This window comes from Hordeum vulgare, chromosome 5H, assembly GCF_904849725.1.
Source record: "Hordeum vulgare subsp. vulgare chromosome 5H, MorexV3_pseudomolecules_assembly, whole genome shotgun sequence".
NCBI classification, from domain to species: Eukaryota; Viridiplantae; Streptophyta; class Magnoliopsida; order Poales; family Poaceae; genus Hordeum; species Hordeum vulgare.
Window position 1 is genome coordinate 71,240,479 of NC_058522.1, and position 20,796 is coordinate 71,261,274.

Genomic DNA, 20,796 nt, shown 5'->3' on the forward strand with positions numbered 1-20,796 from the left:
CAGGTCTCCTAGGTGGCGGCGTAAGGCTTTGACCATTGGACCGAGTGTGTGGTTGTGTTTAAATAGGGGCCAAACAGTATATACAAGTTAAAGAAAACAACCCATGTAGCAAATCAACTCATTTTTTCATTTATGAAAGATACAGTGAATAATTTACGTCAACTCTAAGGGTAATTTTAATGACAGATGGGCAGAAGCAATAGCCCTTTTATAACTCTTGATTATTTTTTTACAAGTAGATTGGTTGTATTTATAAAGTGAAGGTGTTGAAGAAGACTGAGCAAAGCAAGTCATGCCTAGACCATTTGATGGAAGAGATAATGACATATTGAGATGGAGGGAGCATGTGTGCATAGATCTATCATCAACTAGCCTATATGTCGAAAACAGGACATCATACCAAATCGTGGTGCAGGATGGCCCAAAGGCTTTGAGTTGTCTGCTGATTACAGAATCCTATCATCGATTTCCACAGGCACAAAACAAAACAAAATAATACTGTATATCTTTTTCAGGGACAACCAAATAGACACGACGAGAGTAGGACTAAGCAGAAGGCTGCACTATCGATCCGAGAAAGATTAATAAGCGTACTACTACTACTATAAAAGGGTCCAAAAAGGTCGAGATAGTGGTGTCACGAAGCATCCGGTTGGGGAGGCTGGCACGTGCCGACCACGTGCCCCGCGAAATCGCCGCACCGTCGCGGCGTAAACTCGCACAGAAACGCATCTCGATGTCCGCCCACGCCGGCTCCGGCGCCGCGGGAGACGCCGGTGCGGCCCGAGCCGACGATGAGGCGCTCGCCCTCCTTCCCGCCTCGGCGCCCGGGGGCGACCACGGCGACGGCGGCAGCAGCAGCGGCCGCGAGGAGGAGGAGGACCTCGAGGAGCGCGCGTTCGAGGCGTCCGAGAAGGTCATCGTCTCCATCTCGGACGACCCGGACGCGGACGCCGACCTGGAGGCGCAGCTCGCCTCGTCCTCGGGCTCGCCGCCCTTCTCGTGGCGGAAGCTCTGGCTCTTCACGGGCCCCGGCTTCCTGATGAGCATCGCCTTCTTGGACCCGGGCAACCTCGAGGGGGACCTCCAGGCCGGTGCCGCGGCCGGAGACACGCTGCTGTGGCTGCTCATGTGGGCCACCGCCATGGGCCTCCTCGTGCAGCTCCTCGCCGCGCGCCTCGGGGTCGCCACCGGCCGGCACCTCGCCGAGCTCTGCCGCGACGAGTACCCCGACTGGGCGCGCCGCGCTCTCTGGCTCATGGCCGAGGTCGCCATGGTCGGCGCTGACATCCAGGAGGTCATTGGAAGCGCGATCGCCATCAAGATCCTTAGCAATGGGTATCTGCCGCTCTGGGCCGGCGTTGTCATCACCGCCTTGGATTGGTGAGTTTGGACTTCCTCCCATTGGCTGTTGATTTTTTTTATATTTTTTTTGCAATTGGACTAATTTGATTGTAGACAAGGTGCTGAATCACAGAATAGTTCCAAAATAAGTTGCTCTTTGTCTAATCAGCACTAGGGATTTTACCAAAAGATGAGAAACTGGAAAAGTGATTTTTGTCCCAGTCGTTGCTAGTGACATTTGGGCGAGGTTTTAGTGTTAGATCTCAGTTAGTTATTTGCTTACTGTCACTGCTTATGGTAGCGTCACGTTAGTTTGAGGACCCAACATGGTTAGGTGTTGGTTTGGTGCAGATTTGGTTGTAAATCATGATGCACGCTTGCTTTAATTCTCAGCTACAGGATTGCTTGATCTTTTTTGTTGAGGTTGTACTACCAGTGAAGTGACAAGTGACGATGTACATTTGGCCTACTTTTAATTCATTCTGCCCTATGAGATACGAGGGTTGCAGACATTTACCTTCCTTGACAAGAATCAGCAAAATTTTAATTAGAAGTTAAAAGCTTGAATTTTAATTCGTTTCTGCTTAGCAACTACAGAAACTGGAATTTTCTGAACCCTTGCGATGAAAAGATCAGAGAGGTTTGTTATGCGATTGATTGGCACTTGGTTTTATTTGAAACTTAGAATCACATTGGTGGTTAGGGATGGCTGGCATGGATAAAAACCGAATCGAGTAGTAATCTGTTTTCCTGAATAGTGGCTAACTTACCGGCGACGACTCCTGGCAACTTTATTTGTGATCTTCTTGTTAGATTTTGTTCCCTACAACGTTTTGTTGTGCTCTTCTCATCCTTAGATATTGTGGCATGAGTGTACTGTATGATTTTCTTGATCTCTGGTTATAAAGGGAAGGTCATACTGGCTTTTGTACGATGAATTAATGCTGCTGACATATGCATACATTATTTTATTTCACAAGAGTTAGATGTTGGGAACGCTTGTACCGAAAAGTATGCTTCTTAGCCACTGCTTAAGATTCTGTGATTCTTTAGGTTAATTTAATGCTTTTGACAGGAGTTTGATTCTGTGAACTTTTATTTGCATCTCATTCCAAAGTTCTACAGATGGTCCTTGAATTGCATATTAATATCGACATACACTTCTTTTTCCAAATGGTCTCAAACTCACAATTTAGAACTAACCATTTGTTTATAACATTAGTACAACTGATATTGTTATCTGAATTTATACCTTCGCATTGGGCCTGGATATGGCTAACATCGCTGTACTTTGCATGTTCTGTCACATGCCTTTGGTACGTCTATTTATATAATCTAAAGCTAGAAAGCTATTTAGCTATATTTTTTGAATCATCAACTTACCTCGTTATTACCTTTTGTCAGTTTCATTTTCCTTTCTCTTGAGAACTATGGTGTGAGGAAACTGGAAGCTGTATTTGCAGTTTTGATTGCAACGATGGCAGTGTCCTTTGCATGGATGTTCACTGATACCAAGCCTAATGGAAAGGACCTGTTAATTGGTAAGTTTCTCACAGATTAGCCTTTGATGCTTTAACTTGTCCCATATACTCCTGTCCATTGATCGCGCCTAATTTATAAACAGGTATTTTGGTTCCAAAATTGAGCTCTAAGACAATAAGACAAGCAGTTGGGGTTGTTGGTTGTGTTATTATGCCCCACAACGTTTTCCTCCATTCAGCGCTTGTACAATCGAGAAAAATAGACCCAAAAAAGGAGTATCAAGTCCGTGAAGCATTGAGATACTACTCAATAGAGTCAACGGTCGCGTTGGCTATATCCTTCATGATAAATCTCTTTGTCACAACTGTTTTCGCTAAAGGATTCTATGGTAGTAAAGAAGCTGGCAGTATCGGCCTCGAAAACGCTGGGCAATATCTACAAGAGAAGTTTGGTGGGGGCTTTTTACCTATCCTCTACATTTGGGGGATTGGGCTACTAGCGGCCGGGCAGAGTAGCACAATAACAGGAACTTATGCTGGACAGTTTATAATGGGTGGGTTCCTAAATTTGAGGTTAAAGAAATGGCTCAGGGCGCTAATCACCAGAAGCTTCGCAATTGTGCCGACTATAATTGTGGCTCTGTTCTTTGATTCATCTGATGCACTAGATGTTCTAAACGAGTGGCTCAATGTGCTTCAATCAATTCAGATTCCTTTTGCACTGATTCCTCTGATAACCTTGGTATCCAAGGAACAAGTCATGGGCGTTTTTAGAATAGGTCGTAAAATGCAAGTAAGTCCTTCCTTAACCTCAGATCTAATCCTTCTCCTGTTTTTTTCTTCATATACTTGTGCACCTTTATTTTCTGGCATGCTCAGATGCTCTGTGTGGAAGCATTTACCTAGCCACACGATATTCTCTGGAGGGATGTATGTTTTAAGATTATTCATGTGCAGGTCTGTTTCTAGGTTAAAAATGCTGGCACATTTGCTTGCAAATAATTGCAGTACTGTAGCCAGTGTTCCCTTATGGAAATTGTAGAGCCTAGTTGTGGTTTTTTTCTGGTTAACGATTCTAGATTTTGCTGAAATTCATATGTAGGTGCATGCTTTGACAAAACCTTCTGCCCTAAATTCATAAGCCACTGGGTTATATATTTATTTAATAGGTGACCACTATTTTCTCCCCAGTGTTTATTTGTTTTTGTAGGACTTGTATCAGACAAATATATACTAAAATCAACACTTGCACAACCTTGTAATGTGGTCACCTGAACATTATTTTCTCTAGCCCCTCTGTTTAAATTCCGCATTGTTCAGGATGATCACGTTCTCACCATGTTTGGGCATCTCTATGCAGGCTGTAACTTGGACAGTGGCTGCACTATTGATCACAATCAACGGATATCTCTTGGTTGACTTCTTCTCATCTGAAATACGAGGTCCATTGTACGGCTCGGTTCTCTGCGTGGCAGTACTTGCCTATGCCTCATTCGTATTGTACCTCATTCTGCGGGGCACCGAAATCTCCAACCAGATGATCGTGGCGATACGCAAGAGGTTGTCATGACAGCTGTAACCAAATTTTGCTCTCTTATTACACAACCATAACCTCTCAACTTATAGAAGGCTTCTCTTCGAGAACACAGACCGGGGATCCACAGTGTACAGTGACATTTGAGTTGTTGCAATAGACCCGAACCAGCGGAAGGTGGGAAATTTACAGGGCAGTGAATTGGTGATGCTGCTGAACAGCTTCGCGTTCATTCCTTTTGTCTAATTCTTTATTTGTCGGCAAACTAAGGCGTAGAGACAGAGAAGAGTAGAAGAGGAAGAAAGCAGTGTAATCTTATACTTCATCTGTACATGAAACCATTTCTATCTGGACAGTGAATGTGATGACCCAATTCTGACTATTGTTTGTACGAATGTCTCCATGATATGTTATTGGTACTGATACTTCGGTGATGGGAATGTGCTATATTGTCCTTGAACTACTTATAATATACTCCGTGTTTTTCTTCTTGTTAAATAACGCAAAGATATTGGAAGCTTTCGCTGTCTCTTGATGAAAATAAGACATGATGCTTTGATGCCTGGTGGGAATTTATTCCTGAAACTGTCATACTGCCATAGTGGAGGATGGCGATGAAGAGAATAAATACACAAAAATCGGCATGTAGAGGGAGGGAGGCTATCAGAATCATGGAACAGCACGGTCAGGTGGACAAGATCAGTGCCCTACGAGGTCGGTCTCTGCATGCCTTGATGATGAACATCATCCAAAGCCTGCGCTTCGCTGATGAACATCATCCAGCACGGTCATCCAAAGCCTGCGCTTCGCTGATGAACATCATCCAGCACGGTCAGCCTGCGCTTCACTGATGTTGCGTGCCTTGATGATGAACATCATCCAAAGCGAAGATTAACAGGGCCACCTCCTGTCAGCTTCAGAGAGAAGAGAATCTGCTGCTGTCTGTATCAGTAAACGGGTGTAGAACCGATGAGCATGTTCTCTCTAACTCTGTGGTGATGGCAATGAGAGGCAAAAACTCTCAACAGCTAGAGGATTCCAAACATTTTTGCCTCACCCTTCGACATCTCATCTAACTAGCTAGCTGCCTACCACATGGCATATGTGATAAGCTATAAAAAAAGGAACAAAAAAATCTCTCTAGCTGCCTAGCTTGAGCACATAACTCTTGTAACAGGTAGGCTCGTAGCAGACGCGCACACGTATATGGTGTGTGCGCCCGTCGTGTACTCTCCGAATAGAGTGTTTTTTTAGGGTAAAAAAAAGAGTGTTTATGCTTTAACCATTTTCTCTTTGCTTGTTTGGCTTTGAAGAGTAGTGTTTTTTTAGGTGTAAGAGTGGTGGTGATCAAAGAATGTTGGATGCATCAAACGGGAAAAATGTTAATCACCAAAGGGAAAAACTTTATTCATCGTCTCAAACACAACAATGGTTGAATTATGGAACACAAACAGAAGGAACATGTAGTCCATCGCCACTTTAAGAGCACTGGCAAAGAAGGCCCTACGCGCAACATTTACATCAGTTGGGGGATCATCTTCGCTCCTAGTTACGACCTTTTGGAGTTGGATGCGACCATCATTGAGGAGGTGGTGAAGGCTGTTGTTTTTGCCATGCCTAGCTACAAAGCCCCGGGCCGGATGGTTCCACGAGTGCTTTCTTTAAAGCATGTTGGAACAAAATCAAGGGGGCCCGTCGGCCATCTCCCGTTTCTATGACCTGCATGCCTCTCATTTTTGTTGGCCAAATTCAGCAGATGCCGCCCTCATTCCGAAGAAGGATGACACTGCGGATATACCTAAATTTTTCCCCATGAATCTTATTCATGCCATCGCGAAGATTATTGCCAATGTAATGTCGAACCGCTTAGCCCCCCACATCAACGACCTGTTTCCCAAGCTCAAAGTGCCTTCATCAAGCGATAATGTATCTATGATAACTTCATGTACCTGCACAATATTGTGAGGCGTTTCCACTGCAACAAAACTATGGCGTTGCTCTTCAAACTTGATATCAAGAAAACCTTTGACTCTATTCGTTGTGACCATCTTCTTGACCTCCTCCACCACCTTGGATTCCCTCCGCACTTTAGAGTTGAGTCTCGGCTCTTCTGTCCTCGGCATCATCGTAAGTCCTGTTCAAAGGGATTCCTGGCATCTCCATCTAGCTTGGGAGTGGATTGAGGCAAAGGCACCCTCTTTCCCCCTCCTTTTTGTGTTGGCCATCGATCCTCTTTATCATATTCATAAGAAGGCCACTGTCCAAGGAAAGTTGCATCCTCTTGGTGGTAAAACAACGACGACCAAGGCCGCCCTCTATGTGGATGACACATTGGTTTTCCTTGCACCCATCAAACACACATACACTCGCACACTTTGGGCAGGTCACCGAGTGAAAAGACTTGGATGTTGCCTAGAGGGGGGGGGGTGAATAAGCGCTTTAAAATAATTACGGTTTAGGCTTGAATGACTGCGGAATAAAACTAACGTTTAATTTGTCAAGCACGAAACCTAAAACAACTAGGCTCACCTATGTGCATCAACAACTTATGCTAAGCAAGATAAAGAACTAAGCGATAGCAAGATATATGACAAGAAACAATATGGCTATCACAAAGTAAAGTGCATAGGGAAAGGGGTCGAGTAAGAGATAACCGAGGCACGCGGAGACGACGATGTATCCCGAAGTTCACACCTTGCGGATGCTAATCTCCGTTCGAAGCGGTGTGGAGGCACAATGCTCCCCAAGATGCCACTAAGGCCACTGTAATCTCCTCACGCCCTCGCACAATGTAAGACGCTGTGATTCCACTAAGGGACCCTTGAGGGCGGTCATCGAACCCGTACAAACAAGGTTGGGCAATCTCCACAACTTAATTGGAGGCTCCCAACAACACCACGAAGCTTCACCACAATGGCATATGGCTTCTAGGTGACCACAAATGCTCGGGGCAATCTGTTTGAAATATGCCCTAGAGGCAATGATAAATAGTTATTATTATATTTCCTGTTTAAATATAATCGTTTATTATGCATGCTATAACTGTATTGAATGAAAACATAGATACATGTGTGGATACATAGACACAACAATGTCCCTAGCAAGCCTCTAGTTGGCTAGCGAGTTGATCAATGATAGTCAAGGTTTTCTGACTATGTGTAAGTGTTGTCACTTGATAACTGGATCACATCATTAGGAGAATCATGTGATGGACTAGACCCAAACTATGAACGTAGCATATTGATCGTGTCGTTTTATTGCTATTGTTTTCTGCATATCAAGTATTTGTTCCTATGACCATGAGATCATATAACTCACTGGCACCGGAGGAATACCTTCTGTGTATAAAACATCACAACGTAACTGGGTGACTATAAAGGTGCTCTACAGGTATCTCCGAAGGTGTCCGTTGAGTTAGTATGGATCAAGACCGGGATTTGTCACTCCGTGTGACGGAGAGGTATCTCGGGGCCCACTCGGTAATACAACATCACACACAAGCCTTGCAAGCAATGTGACTAAGTGTAAGTCACGAGATCTTGTATTACGGAACGAGTAAAGAGACTTGCCGGTAACGAGATTGAAATAGGTATGCGGATACCGACGATTGAATCTCAGGCAAGTAACATACCGAAGGACAAAGGGAATGACATACGGGATTATATGAATCCTTGACACTGAGGTTCAACCGATAAGATCTTCGGATAATATGTAGGATCCAATATGGGCATCCAGGTCCCGCTATTGGATATTGACCGAGGAGTGCCTCGGGGCATGTCTACATAGTTCTCGAACCCGCACGGTCTGCACACTTAAGGTTCGGTGATGTTTTAGTATAGTTGAGTTATATGTCTTGTTACCGAATGTTTTTCGGAGTCCCGAATGAGATCACGGATGTCACGAGGGTTTCTGGAATGGTCCGGAAACGAAGATTGATATATAGGATGACTTCATTTGGTTACCGAAAGGTTTTCCGACATTACCGGGAATGTACCAGGAGTGACGAATGGGTTCCGGAAGTTCACCGGGAGGGGGGAAACCCACCCGGTGGAAGTACAGTGTCCCTAGGGGTGGCGCACCAGCCCTTAGTGGGTTGCTGGGACAGCCCAAGAGGGCCTATGCGCCAAGGAAAGAAAACCAAAGAAAAAAAAGAGAGGTGGGAAGGAAGAGAAGGACTCCACTTTCCAATCCTAGTTGGAATAGGATTGGAGTAGGACTCCTCCTCTCCCTTGGCCGGCGCATCCTTGAGGGCTTGGCCCTCAAGGCAAGCCTCCTCCCCTCCCTCTTATATATAGTGGTGATTTAGGGCTGGTATGAGACAACTTTTGCCACGTGCAACTCAGATCTAGACACCATAGTTTTACCTCTAGATCGTATTTCTGCGGAGCTCGGGCGGAGCCCTGTAGGAGTAGATCCTCACCATCACCGGACCGCCGTCACGCTTCCAGAGAACTCATCTACTTCTCCATCTTGCTTGCTGGATCAAGAAGGCCGAGATCATCGTCAAGCTGTACGTGTGCTGAACGCGGAGGTGCCGCCCGTTCGGCACTAGATCGGAACGGATCGTGGGACGGATCGCGGGACGGTTCGTGGGGCTGATCGAGGGACGTGAAGACGTTCCACTACATCAACCACGTTTCTTAACAATTCCTGATGTGCGATCTACAAGGGTACGTAGATCCAAATCTCCTCTCATAGATGGACATCACCATGATAGGTCTTCGTGTGGGTAGGAAATTTTTTGTTTCCCACGCAACGTTCCCCAACAGTGGTATCATGAGCCAGGTTCGTGCGTAGATGTTATCTCGAGTAGAAAACAAAGGGTTTTGTGGACGGTGATGTTCGATTTGCTGCCCTCCTTAGTCTTTTCTCGATTCGGCGGTATTGTTGGATTGAAGCGGCCCGGAACGACATTATTCGTATGCTTATGGAAGACTGGTTTCATCATTGACATGCAACCTCGTTGCATAAAGATGACTGGCGGGTGTCGGTTTCTTCAACTTTAGTTGAATTGGTTTTGACCGAGGCGGTCCTTGGAGAGGTTAAATAGCAATCTGCACATCTCCGTTGTGGCTTTTGCGTAAGTAAGATGCGATCATACTAGATACCCATAGCAGCCATGTAAAACATGCAACAACAAATTAGAGGACGTCTAACTTGTTTTTGTAGGGTATGCTTGTGATATGATATGGCCAATGACATGATGTGATATATCGGATGTATGAGATGATCATGTTGTAATAGTTAATATTGACTTGCATGTCGATGGTACGGCAACCGGCATGAGCCATAGGGTTGTCTTTAAACTAACTTTTGTGTTTGCAGATGCGTTTACTATATTGCTAGGACGTAGCTTTAGTAGTAATAGCATAAGTAGCACGACAACCCCGATGGTGACACGTTGATGGAGATCATGATGATGGAGATCATGGTGTGGTGCCGGTGACAAGAAGATCGTGCCGGTGCTTTGGTGATGGAGATCAAGAAGCACATGATGATGGCCATATAATGTCACTTATGAATTGCATGGGATGTTAATCCTTTTATGCACCTTATTTTTGCTTAGAACAACGGTAGCATTATGAGGTGATCTCTCACTAAAAATTCAAGACGAAATTGTGTTCTTCCCGGCTGTGCACCGTTGCTACAGTTCGTCGTTTCGAGACACCATGTGATGATCGGGTGTGATAGACTCAACGTTCACATACAATGGGTGCAAAATAGTTGCACACGCGGAACACTCGGGTTAAGCTTGACGAGCCTAGCATGTGCATACATGGCCTCCGAACACATGAGACCGAAAGGTTGAGCATGAATCGTATAGTTGATATGATTAGCATAGAGATGCTTACCACTAAAACTATTCTCAACTCACGTGATGATCGGACTTGAGTTAGTGAATTTGGATCATATACCACTGAAATGACTAGAGAGATGTACTTTTTGAGTGGGAGTTTGGCAAGTAATTTGATTAGTTAAACTCTAATTATCTCGAACATAGTCTAAGTCCACTTTGAAAATATTTGTGTTGTAGATCAATGGCTCATGCGACAGTCACCGTGAATTTTAATACGTTCCTAGAGAAAGCTAAGTTGAAAGATGATGGGAGCAACTTTGTAGACTGGGCTCGTAATCTTAAGTTGCTCCTGCAAGCTGGGAAGAAGGATTATGTCCTTAATGCCAGACTAGGAGATGAACCACCCGTCGCGGATGTTAAGAACACTTGGTTAGCACGCAAGGAGGACTACTCAGTAGTTCAATGTGCAGTCTTGTATGGCTTAGAGCCTGGACTTCAACGTTGCTTTGAGCGTCTTGGAGCATTTGAGATGTTCCAGGAGTTGAAGTTTATCTTTGAGAAGAACGCCCAGATCAAGAGGTATGAGACCTCCGATAAATTCTATGCTTGCAAGATGGAGGAGAATTCGTCTCTCAGTGAACATGTGCTCAAAATGTCTGGGTACTCAAACCGTCTAGCTGAGCTGGGGATTGAACTCCCGCAAGAAGCTATCACTGACAGAATTCTTCAATCACTGCCACCAAGCAACAAGAGCTTTGTGTTGAACTATAACATGCAAGGGATGAACAAGTCACCCGGCGAGGTATTCGCGATGCTAAAAGTCGCAGAGTCAGAACTCCGTAAAGAGAATCAAGTGTTGATGGTGAATAAGACCACTAGTTTCAAGAGAAACGACAAAGGAAAGAAGGGTAATTCCAAGAAGAGCGGCAAGCCTGTTGCCAATCTTATGAAGCAACCCAAAGCTGGACCTAAGCCTGAAACGGAGTGTTATTATTGCAAGGGTCTGGGTCACTGGAAGCGCAACTGCCCCAAGTATCTGGCTGATAAGAAGGCGACCAAGGAAAAATCATGCATATTCGATATACATGTTATTGATGTGTACTTAATCACCTCTCGTAGTAGTGCCTGGGTATTCGATACCAGTTATGTTGCTCATATTTGCAACTCGAAACAGGAACTGCGGAATAAGCAAAGGCTGGTGAAGGATGAAGTGACGATGCGCGTGGGAAATGGTTCCAAGGTTGATGCAATCACCGTCGGCAGAGTTGCACTTCAGTTACCATCAGGATTAATTATGAACTTAAATAATTGTTATTTAGTGCCTGCGTTAAGCATGAACATTATATCTGGATCTTGTTTATTGCGAGACGGTTACTCGTTTAAGTCAGAGAATAATGGTTGTTCTATTTCTATGAGTAATATCTTTTATGGCTGAAAATATGGTGTGGAGTAGACCCTGGGGGCCATAGTGTTCACTAGAGGCTTCTCTTAAAATAGCAAGTATTACGGTGGGTGAACAAATTACTGTCGAGCAATTGATAGAATCGCGCAAAGTCATGGCGATATCTAATGCAATGATCTAGCATATAGGCATCACGTCCGAGACAAGTAGACCGATACTTTCTGCATCTATTACTATTACTCCACACATCGATCGCTATCCAGCATGTATCTAGTGTATTGAGTTCATGACGAACAGAGTAACGCTTTAAGCAAGATGACATGATGTAGAGGGATAATCTCAAACCAATGATGAAAACCCCATCTTTTTACCCTTGATGGCAACAACACGATACGTGCCTCCCTACCTGTCGGGGATATACCCCGCGGTGTAACCCGGCTTGGAGTATGACCCGCCAAAGGACTTGGCGACTCACCGGCGACTCAGCAGTGACCTGGCGGGCGACTCATACTTGTCCCCACAGGCGACTTAGATAAATGACGAAGGCCCAAGGCCCGCCGTACACCATGGAATAAGGCGGCTCATAGAGAGGCCAGGAGGGCCGACTCACAAGAGAAGGCCCAAGAAGAGGAAAGACTCCCACAAGAAGGAAACAAGACCCGGATTAGGATTCAAGAGAGACTAGTCCTATTCCTACTCTTAGTAGGACTCTACATGTAAACCTACCCCTTCCACCTATATAAGGAGGGGTAAGGCGCCCCAAGAGGAGGAAGATGGACAACTTAGGTCTAGACAAGACAAATCAGGAGATAGACAGATTAGCCACCCACGAGATTAGAGGTGGCGAATCTGCACCCTTGTAATCAAGATCATCATCTCCATCAATGGAACACAAGCAGGACGTAGGATTTTACCTCCATCGGAGGGGCCAAACCTGGGTAAACTCGCGTCTCTTGATTCCGACCAACCCCTTCAAGCCGCCACATGGTTGCGATGGCCTCACACCTAAGTTCTCTCACGAGGACATCTGCCGTGACAAAACCACGACACTACCCCTTCTGTCACTGCGTGAGGTCACCGCACGGTATGAACCCAAAACCAAGCACTTCTCCCATTGCAAGAATCATAGATCTAGTTGGCCAGACAAAACCCACAACTCGAAGAGAATTACAAGGATATGAAATCATGCATAAGAGAGATCAGAAGAAACTCAAATAAGATTCATAGATAATCTGATCATAAATCCACAATTCATCGGATCTCGACAAACACACCACAAAAGAATATTACATCGGATAGATCTCCATGAAGATCATGGAGAACTTTGTATTGAAGATCCAAGAGAGAAGAAGCCATCTAGTTACTAGCTATGGACCCGTAGGTCTATGGTGAACTACTCACGCATCATCGGAGAGGTCATGGTGTTGATGCAGAAGCCTTCCGTGTCTGAATCCCCCCTCCGGTAGGGCACCAGGACGTGCCCCAGATGGGATCTTGCGGAGACAGAAGCTTGCGGCGGCGGAAAAGTGATTACGATGCTCCCCTGATTTTTTTGGGAATATTTGGGAATTTATAGGCGCAAGATCTAGGTCATGGGATCTCCAGGGGGCCCACAAGCCTGCATGGCGCGCCCCCCTGGCCACGGGGTGGGGGCTTGTGGGGCCCCTGGGGCTCTTCTGGCTTGGCCCCCAAGCTCTCCGATCTTCTTCTGTTCCAGAAAAAATCTTTTCGAGGATTTTCTTCCGTTTGGACTCCGTTTCAAAATATCATCTGAAAGGGGTCAAAAACATGGAAAAAACAGGAACTGGCACTTGGCACCGAGTTAATAAGTTAGTCCCATAAAATAAATGAAAGGCATGCAAAACATCCAAAGTTTGACAAGATAATAGCATGAAACCATCAAAAGTTATAGATACGTTGGAGACGTATCAAGCATCCCCAAGCTTAACTCGTGCTCGTCCTCGAGTAGGGAAGTGATAAAGAATGAATTTTTGTTGTGGAATGCTACCTAGCATAGTTGTCCTTTGCAACTTCTTTCACGTGGCATGAATATTCAGATCCGTACGATTCAAAACAATAGTTTGCTATTGACATGAAAACAGTAATACTTCAAGCAAACTAGCAAAGTAATCATGAACTTTCAAAATAACAAGGCCAAAGAAAGTTATCCCTACAAAATCATATAGTCTGGCTATGCTCCATCATCCTCACACAACTAATGTAAATCATGCACAACCCCAAAATTGGCCAAGTAATTGTTTTCGCACTCTTACTTTCTCAAACTTTTTATAATTATCACGCAATACATGAGCGCGAGCCATGGATATAGCACTATAGGTGGAATAGAGTGTGGTGGTGGTTGTGAGACAAAAAGGAGGAGATGGTCACATTGACTCGGCGTATCAATAGGCTATGGAGATGCCCATTAATAGATATCAATGTGAACGAGTAGGGATTGCCATACAAGAGATGCACTAGAGCTATAAGTATGTGAAAGCTCAAGAGGAAAACTAGTGGGTGTGCATCCAACTTGCTTGCTCATGAAGACCTAGGGCAATTTTGAGGAAGCCCATCATTGGAATATACAAGACAAGTTATAAAACGAAGATTCCCACTAGAATATGGTAGTGACAAAGCAAGAAGCTCTCAATCATGAAGAACATGGTGCTAACATGAAGCACAAGTGTGGAAAAAGATAGTAGCATTGTCCCTTCTCTCTTTTTCTCTCATTTATCTTTTTATTTATTTGGGCTCTTAGGCCTCTTTTTTTCTTTTCTTTTCTTTTTGCTTTTGGGCTCTTTGGCCTCTTTTTTATTTCCTCACATGGGACAATGCTCTAATAATGATGATCATCACACTTTTTAGTTACTCAAAGCTCAAAGATCACAATGATGATGACTCCATAGGAAATGCCTCCCGCAGTGTACCGGGATGTATAACGATCTAGTATGATCATGCAATGGCAATATGAGAGTGACGACACAAGTCATGTGATGGAACGGTGGTAGTTGCATGGCAATAAATCTCAGAATGGCTATGAAAATGCCATAGTAGGTAGGTATGGTGGCTGTTTTGAGGAAGGAATTTGGTGGGTTTGAGTACCGGCGAGAATTGCGCGGCACTAGAGAGGCTAGCAAAGGTGGAAGGTGAAAGTGCATCTATACCATGGACTCAACATTAGTCATAAAGAACTCACATACCTGTTGCAAAAGTTTTTATTAGTAATCGAAAGAAAGTGCTAAACGCATACTCCGAGGGGAAGGGTTGGTAGGTGTAAACCATCGCGCGATCCTGGCCTCAACACAAAGGATGACAATCAATAGATCAATTATGCTCCGACTTCCTAACATAGCGGTTCACCATACGTGCATGCTACGGGAATCACTAACTCCAACACAAGTATCTTTAGATTCACAACATCCTACTAACATAACTCTTAATATTACCGAATCCATGTCTCAAAACTAATTGAGAGGAATCGAAACTTTTCTTTCTACTCAATGCACATGAATATGGAGGTTTTTGCATCCTCTTTGGGTACCTAGCACATGGGATTACTTTCATAGCATAAGCCAACTACCAAATCACGCACCGCCGTGCTCTAATGATATGAGTGAAGCACAATGAGCATTCTAGCAAATTCGCGATGAGTGCATGTCTCTCTTTCTAAAAAAAGGTGTGCAGCAAGGATGATTGTGGCACAACAAAAAGAAAAGACTCCTATGATACAAGACACTCCAAGCAAAACACATATCATGTGGTGAATAAAAATATAGCTCCAAGTAATGTTACCGATGGATTGAAGACGAAAGAGGGGATGCCTTCCCGGGGCATCCCCAAGCTTAGGCTTTTTGGTGTCCTTGAATTTGGCTTGGGGTGCCTTGGGCATCCCCAAGCTTGAGCTCTTTCCACTCCTTATCTCTTTGTCCATGAGAGCATCACCCATAACTTGAAAACTTCACAACACAAAACTTAAACAGAAACTTGTGATAACATTAGTACAAGAAAACAAACTACCACTTCTTTTGGTACTGTAGCAAACTTTAATTCCATCTATATTGATGATGGGCTACTGTATTCTCACTTTTCCATGGCTAGTACCCCCCGATACTAACTATAGTTTCATCAAAACAAGCAGCCAACTCAACAAAAACAGAATCTGTCAAAAACAGACTAGTTTGTAGAAATATGTATACTTCGTATACTTATGGTACATCAAAAAATCTGAAAACTTACGACGGCCTGGGGAAAAAGCATATCAATCAGCAGCAAAAAGAATCAACTCAAAATCTCTTTCTGAATAAAAATGAAAAATCATCTCGTGAGCGAAAAGTTTCTGTCTTTTCCAGCAGGATCAAACAACCATTACCAAGACTAGTCATAAAGGCTTTGCTTGGCTCAAACACAAAAAGAAACACAAAAAACACCATCACAACAGAATTGTGAAAGCGTGGACGCAACAAAACATAAATAAAAAGATAAATTCATTGGGTTGCGTCCCAACAAGCGCTATTGTTTAACGCCCTTAGCTAGGCATTGATAAATCAATGATGCTCACACAAAAGACAAGAATTGAAGCACAACAAGAGCATCATAAAGCATATGAAAATAACATCTAAGTCTAACATACTTCCTATGCATAGGAATTTTATAGGAAAACAGATTGTCAAGACAACCAATAGTTGCCATATGCAAGGAAGAAGGAAGAGACAATAGCAATCTCCACATAACGAGAGGTAATTTGGTAACATGAAAGTTTCTACCATAATATTTTCCTCTCTCTTAGAAATTACATGTGGGATCATAATCAAATTCAACAAAATAGCTATCACAAAGGATATTCTTTTCATGATCCACATGCATGCAAAGTTGACGCTCTTCAAAAATAGTGGGATTATCATCAACTAAAGTCAAGACTTCTCCAAACCCACTTTCAATATTATTGCAAATATCATTGCAACAAGTAGTGAACATAGCAAAACCAGCATCCCCAAGCTTATGGTTTTGCATATTTTTAGCATGATTTTCACTAATAGAATTTATAGTGAAACCATTGCAATCATGCTTTTCATCCAAGGAGCCCTCGTGAATCACTTCATAAATTTCTTCCTCACAATTTTCAGATTCACGCATCTCAAGCAAAACTCCATAAAGATAGTCAAGTGCACTCAACTCTCTAGCAATTGGATCAACATAATTGGATCTCTTAAAGAGATTAGCAAGTGGATGAGGATCCATATCACTAGATTTTCAGCAAGTGAAGATGCAAGCATATTGAAGGCACATGGCACACAAGCGAACAGAAAGAAAGCGAGAAAAAAGGGCGAACGAAAAAGGCGAACGAAAAAGGCAAACGAAAAAGGCAAATTGGTGAAGTGGGGGAGAGGAAAATGAGAGGCAACTCGCAAACAAAGTAAATGCAAGAAATGAGTTTGCGACACTTACTTGGATGAGTTCTTGACTTGATCTTCCTCCCCGGCAACGGCGCCAGAATTTTTTCTGCTACTTCTCAAACAACAATGCCAGAAATTGACACGTTGACGGAGATTGGGCTTGCGTTGGTTTTTCCCTTGAAGAGGAAAGGGTGATGCAGCATAGGAGCAGTAAGTATTTCCCTCAGTTTGAGAACCAAGGTATCGATCCAGAAGGAGGGTCTCGTCAAGTTCAGAGTACCTGCGCAAACAGAAACAAGCTTGCACCCAATGCTTCAAAGGGGTTGTCAATCCCTTCAAGATTGTTTGCAAAAGTGAGATCTGAAGGCGGAAAGTGCAACGAAGTAAAGGTGTAGGGCTGAAGATATGGTGTGGAGTAGACCCTGGGGGCCATAGTGTTCACTAGAGGCTTCTCTCAAAATAGCAAGTATTACGGTGGGTGAACAAATTACTGTCGAGCAATTGATAGAACCGCGCAAAGTCATGACGATATCTAAGGCAATGATCTAGCATATAGGCATCACGTCCGAGACAAGTAGACTGATACTTTCTGCATCTACTACTATTACTCCACACATCGACCGCTATCCAGCATGTATCTAGTGTATTGAGTTCATGACGAACAGAGTAACGCTTTAAGCAAGATGACATGATGTAGAGGGATAATCTCAAACCAATGATGAAAACCCCATCTTTTTACCCTTGATGGCAATAATACAATACGTGACTCGCTACCCCTTCTGTCACTAGGTGAGGTCACCGCACGGTATGAACCCAAAACCAAGCACTTCTCCCATTGCAAGAATCATAGATCTAGTTGGCCAGACAAAACCCACAACTCGAAGAGAATTACAAGGATATGAAATCATGCATAAGAGAGATCAGAAGAAACTCAAATAAGATTCATAGATAATATGATCATAAATCCACAATTCATCGGATCTCGACAAACACACCGCAAAAGAAGATTACATCGGATAGATCTCCATGAAGATCATGAAGAACTTTGTATTGAAGATCCACGAGAGAGAAGAAGCCATCTAGTTACTAGCTATGGACCCGTAGGTCTATGGTGAACTACTCACGCATCATCGGAGAGGTCATGGTGTTGATGGAGAAGCCTTCCGTGTCCGAATCCCCCCTCCGGCAGGGCACCAGGACGTACCCCAGATGGGATCTTGCGGAGACAGAAGCTTGCGGCGGCGGAAAAGTGATTACGATGCTCCCTTGATTTTTTTGGGTATATTTGGGAATTTATAGGCGCAAGATCTAGGTCAGGGGACCTCCAGGGGGCCCACAAGCCTGCATGACGCGACCCCCTGGCCGTGGGGTGGGGGGCTTGTGGGCCCCCTGGGGCTCTTCTGGCTTGGCCCCCAAGCTCTCCGATCTTCTTCCGTTCCAGAAAATATCTTTTTGGGGATTTTCTTCCGTTTGGAATCCGTTTCAAAATCTCCTCTGAAAGGGGTCAAAAACATGAAAAAAAGGAACTCGCACTTGGCACTGAGTTAATAAGTTAGTCCCAGAAAATAAATAAAAGGCATGCGAAACATCCAAAGTTTTACAAGATAATAGCATGAAACCATCAAAAAATATAGATACGTTGGAGACGTATCACCAATCTAGAGCTCCGGAAGGACGATCCTGCCGGGGAAACTTCCCTCCCGGAGGAGGAAATCTTTGCCATCGTCATCACCAACACTCCTCTCATTGGAGGGGACTCATCACCATCAACATCTTCATAAACACCATCTCATCTCCAAACCCTAGTTCATCACTTGTAACCAATCTTCATCTCGCGACTCCGATTTGTACTTGTAAGGTTGCTAGTTGTGTTAATTACTCCTTGTAGTTGATGCTAGTTGGATTACTTGGTGGAAGAGTTTATGTTCAGATCTTTGATGCTACTCATTACCTCTCTGGTCATGAATATGATTATGCTTTGTGAGTAGTTACTTTTGTTCCTGAGGACATGGGATAAGTCATGCTATAAGTAGTCATGTGAATTTGGTATTCGTTTGATATTTTGATGTGTTGTATGTTGTTTTTTCTCTAGTGGTGTTATGTGAATGATGACTACATAACACTTCACCATTATTTGGGCCTAGAGGAAGGCATTGGGAAGTAGTAAGTAGATGATGGGTTGCTAGAGTGACAGAAGCTTAAACCCTAGTTTATGTGTTGCTTCGTAAGGGGCTGATTTGGATCCACTAGTTCAATGCTATGGTTAGACTTTGTCTTATTTCTTCTTTCGTAGTTGCGGACGCTTGCGAGAGGGGTTAATCATAAGTGGGATGCTTGTCCAAATAAGGGCAGTACCCAAGTGCCGGTCCACCCACATATCAAACTATCAAAGTAACGAACGTGAATCATATGAACATGATGAAAACTAGCATGACAGAAATTCCCGTGTGTCCTCGGGAGCGTTTTTCCTCCTATAAGAGTTTGTCCAGGCTTGTCCCTTTCTACAAAAGGGATTGGGCCACTTTGCTGCACCGTTGTTACTTTTGTTACTTGTTGCTTGCTACGAATCATCTCACCACACAACTACTTGTTACCGATAATTTCAGTGCTTGCAGATATTACCTTGCTGAAAACCACTTGTCAGATCCTTATGCTCCTCGTTGGGTTCGACACTCTTACTTATCGAAAGGACTACGATAGATCCCCTATACTTGTGGGTCATCAGTCATGCATCCAATGTGAGAGGATTGTTCATATTGAATCTTGATAGCGATAATACACATATACATAACATTGAGACCAAAAGAGTTAGAGTTAACAATGATAGCATCATGTTTTTATGGCACTGCCGCTTAGGTCATATTGGTGTAAATCGCATTAAGAAACCCTATACCGATGGACTTTTGGAGTCACTTGACTTTGATTCACTTGACACGTGTGAACCATGCCTCATGGGCAAGATGACTAAGACTCCATTCTCCAGAACAATGGAGCGTGCAAGTGACTTGTTGGAAATCATACATAGCGATGTGTGCGGTCCGATGAGTGTGGAGGCATGCGGCGGATATCGTTATTTTCTCACCTTCATTGACGATTTGAGTAGATATGGTTATGTATACTTGATGAAGCACAAGTCTGAAACATTTGAGAAGTTCAAGCAATTTCAGAGTGAGGTTGAAAATCATTGTAACAAGAAGATCAAGTTCCTACAGTCTGATCGTGGGGGTGAATATCTGAGTTTCGAGTTTGGCGCTCACTTAAGACAATGTGGAATTGTTTCACAGTTGACACCGCCTGGAACACCATAGCGTAATGGTGTGTCTGAACGTCGTAATCGTACTTTATTGGAGATGGTGCAATCTATGATGTCTCTTACCGATTTGTCATTGTCGTTTTGGGGTTATGCATTAGAGACAGCCGCATTCACTTTAAATAGGGCACCATCAAAATCCGTTGAGACGACACCATACGAACTATGGTATGGAAAAAGAACAAAATTGTCATTTCTTAAAGTTTGAGGATGTGATGCTTATGTCAAAAAGCTTCAGCCTGAAAAGCTGGAACCCAAAGCGGAAAAGTGCATCTTCATAGATTACCAAAAAGATACAATTGGGTATACCTTCTATCTCAAATCCGAGGGCAAAGTGTTTGTTGCTAAAAATGGAGCTTTTATTGAGAAGGAGTTTCTCTCGAAAGAATTGAGTGGGAGGAAGATAGAACTTGATGAGGTTGTCGAACCTCTAATCCCTCTAGATGGCGGCGCAGGGCAAGGGGAAACCCTTGTTGCTGCGGCTCCGGTTGAGGAGCAAGTTGATGATGATGATCATGAAACTTCAGATCAAGTT

At 43.8% G+C, this 20,796-nt stretch overlaps 1 protein-coding gene across 1 annotated transcript; it reads left to right on the top strand.

Moving 5' to 3' along the window:
• The first annotated feature begins 649 nt into the window (after window positions 1-649).
• LOC123397542 (metal transporter Nramp6-like) lies at window positions 650-4,793 on the top strand. The gene is made up of 4 exons (XM_045092070.1): window positions 650-1,383; window positions 2,749-2,885; window positions 2,969-3,618; window positions 4,186-4,793. Exons 1-4 carry the CDS (start codon window positions 737-739, stop codon window positions 4,393-4,395), a joined length of 1,644 nt encoding a protein of 547 aa, XP_044948005.1. The 5' UTR covers window positions 650-736; the 3' UTR covers window positions 4,396-4,793.
• Window positions 4,794-20,796: the final 16,003 nt, after the last annotated feature.

Bases quoted from the DNA above. Each gene is read 5' to 3' on its own strand.
- LOC123397542 (XM_045092070.1), top strand. From the start codon at position 737: ATGTCCGCCCACGCCGGCTCCGGCGCCGCGGGAGACGCCGGTGCGGCC. The intron at 1,384-2,748 runs GTGAGTTTGGAC...ACCTTTTGTCAG, and splicing joins GTCATCACCGCCTTGGATTG to TTTCATTTTCCTTTCTCTTG. The intron at 2,886-2,968 runs GTAAGTTTCTCA...ATTTATAAACAG, and splicing joins TGGAAAGGACCTGTTAATTG to GTATTTTGGTTCCAAAATTG.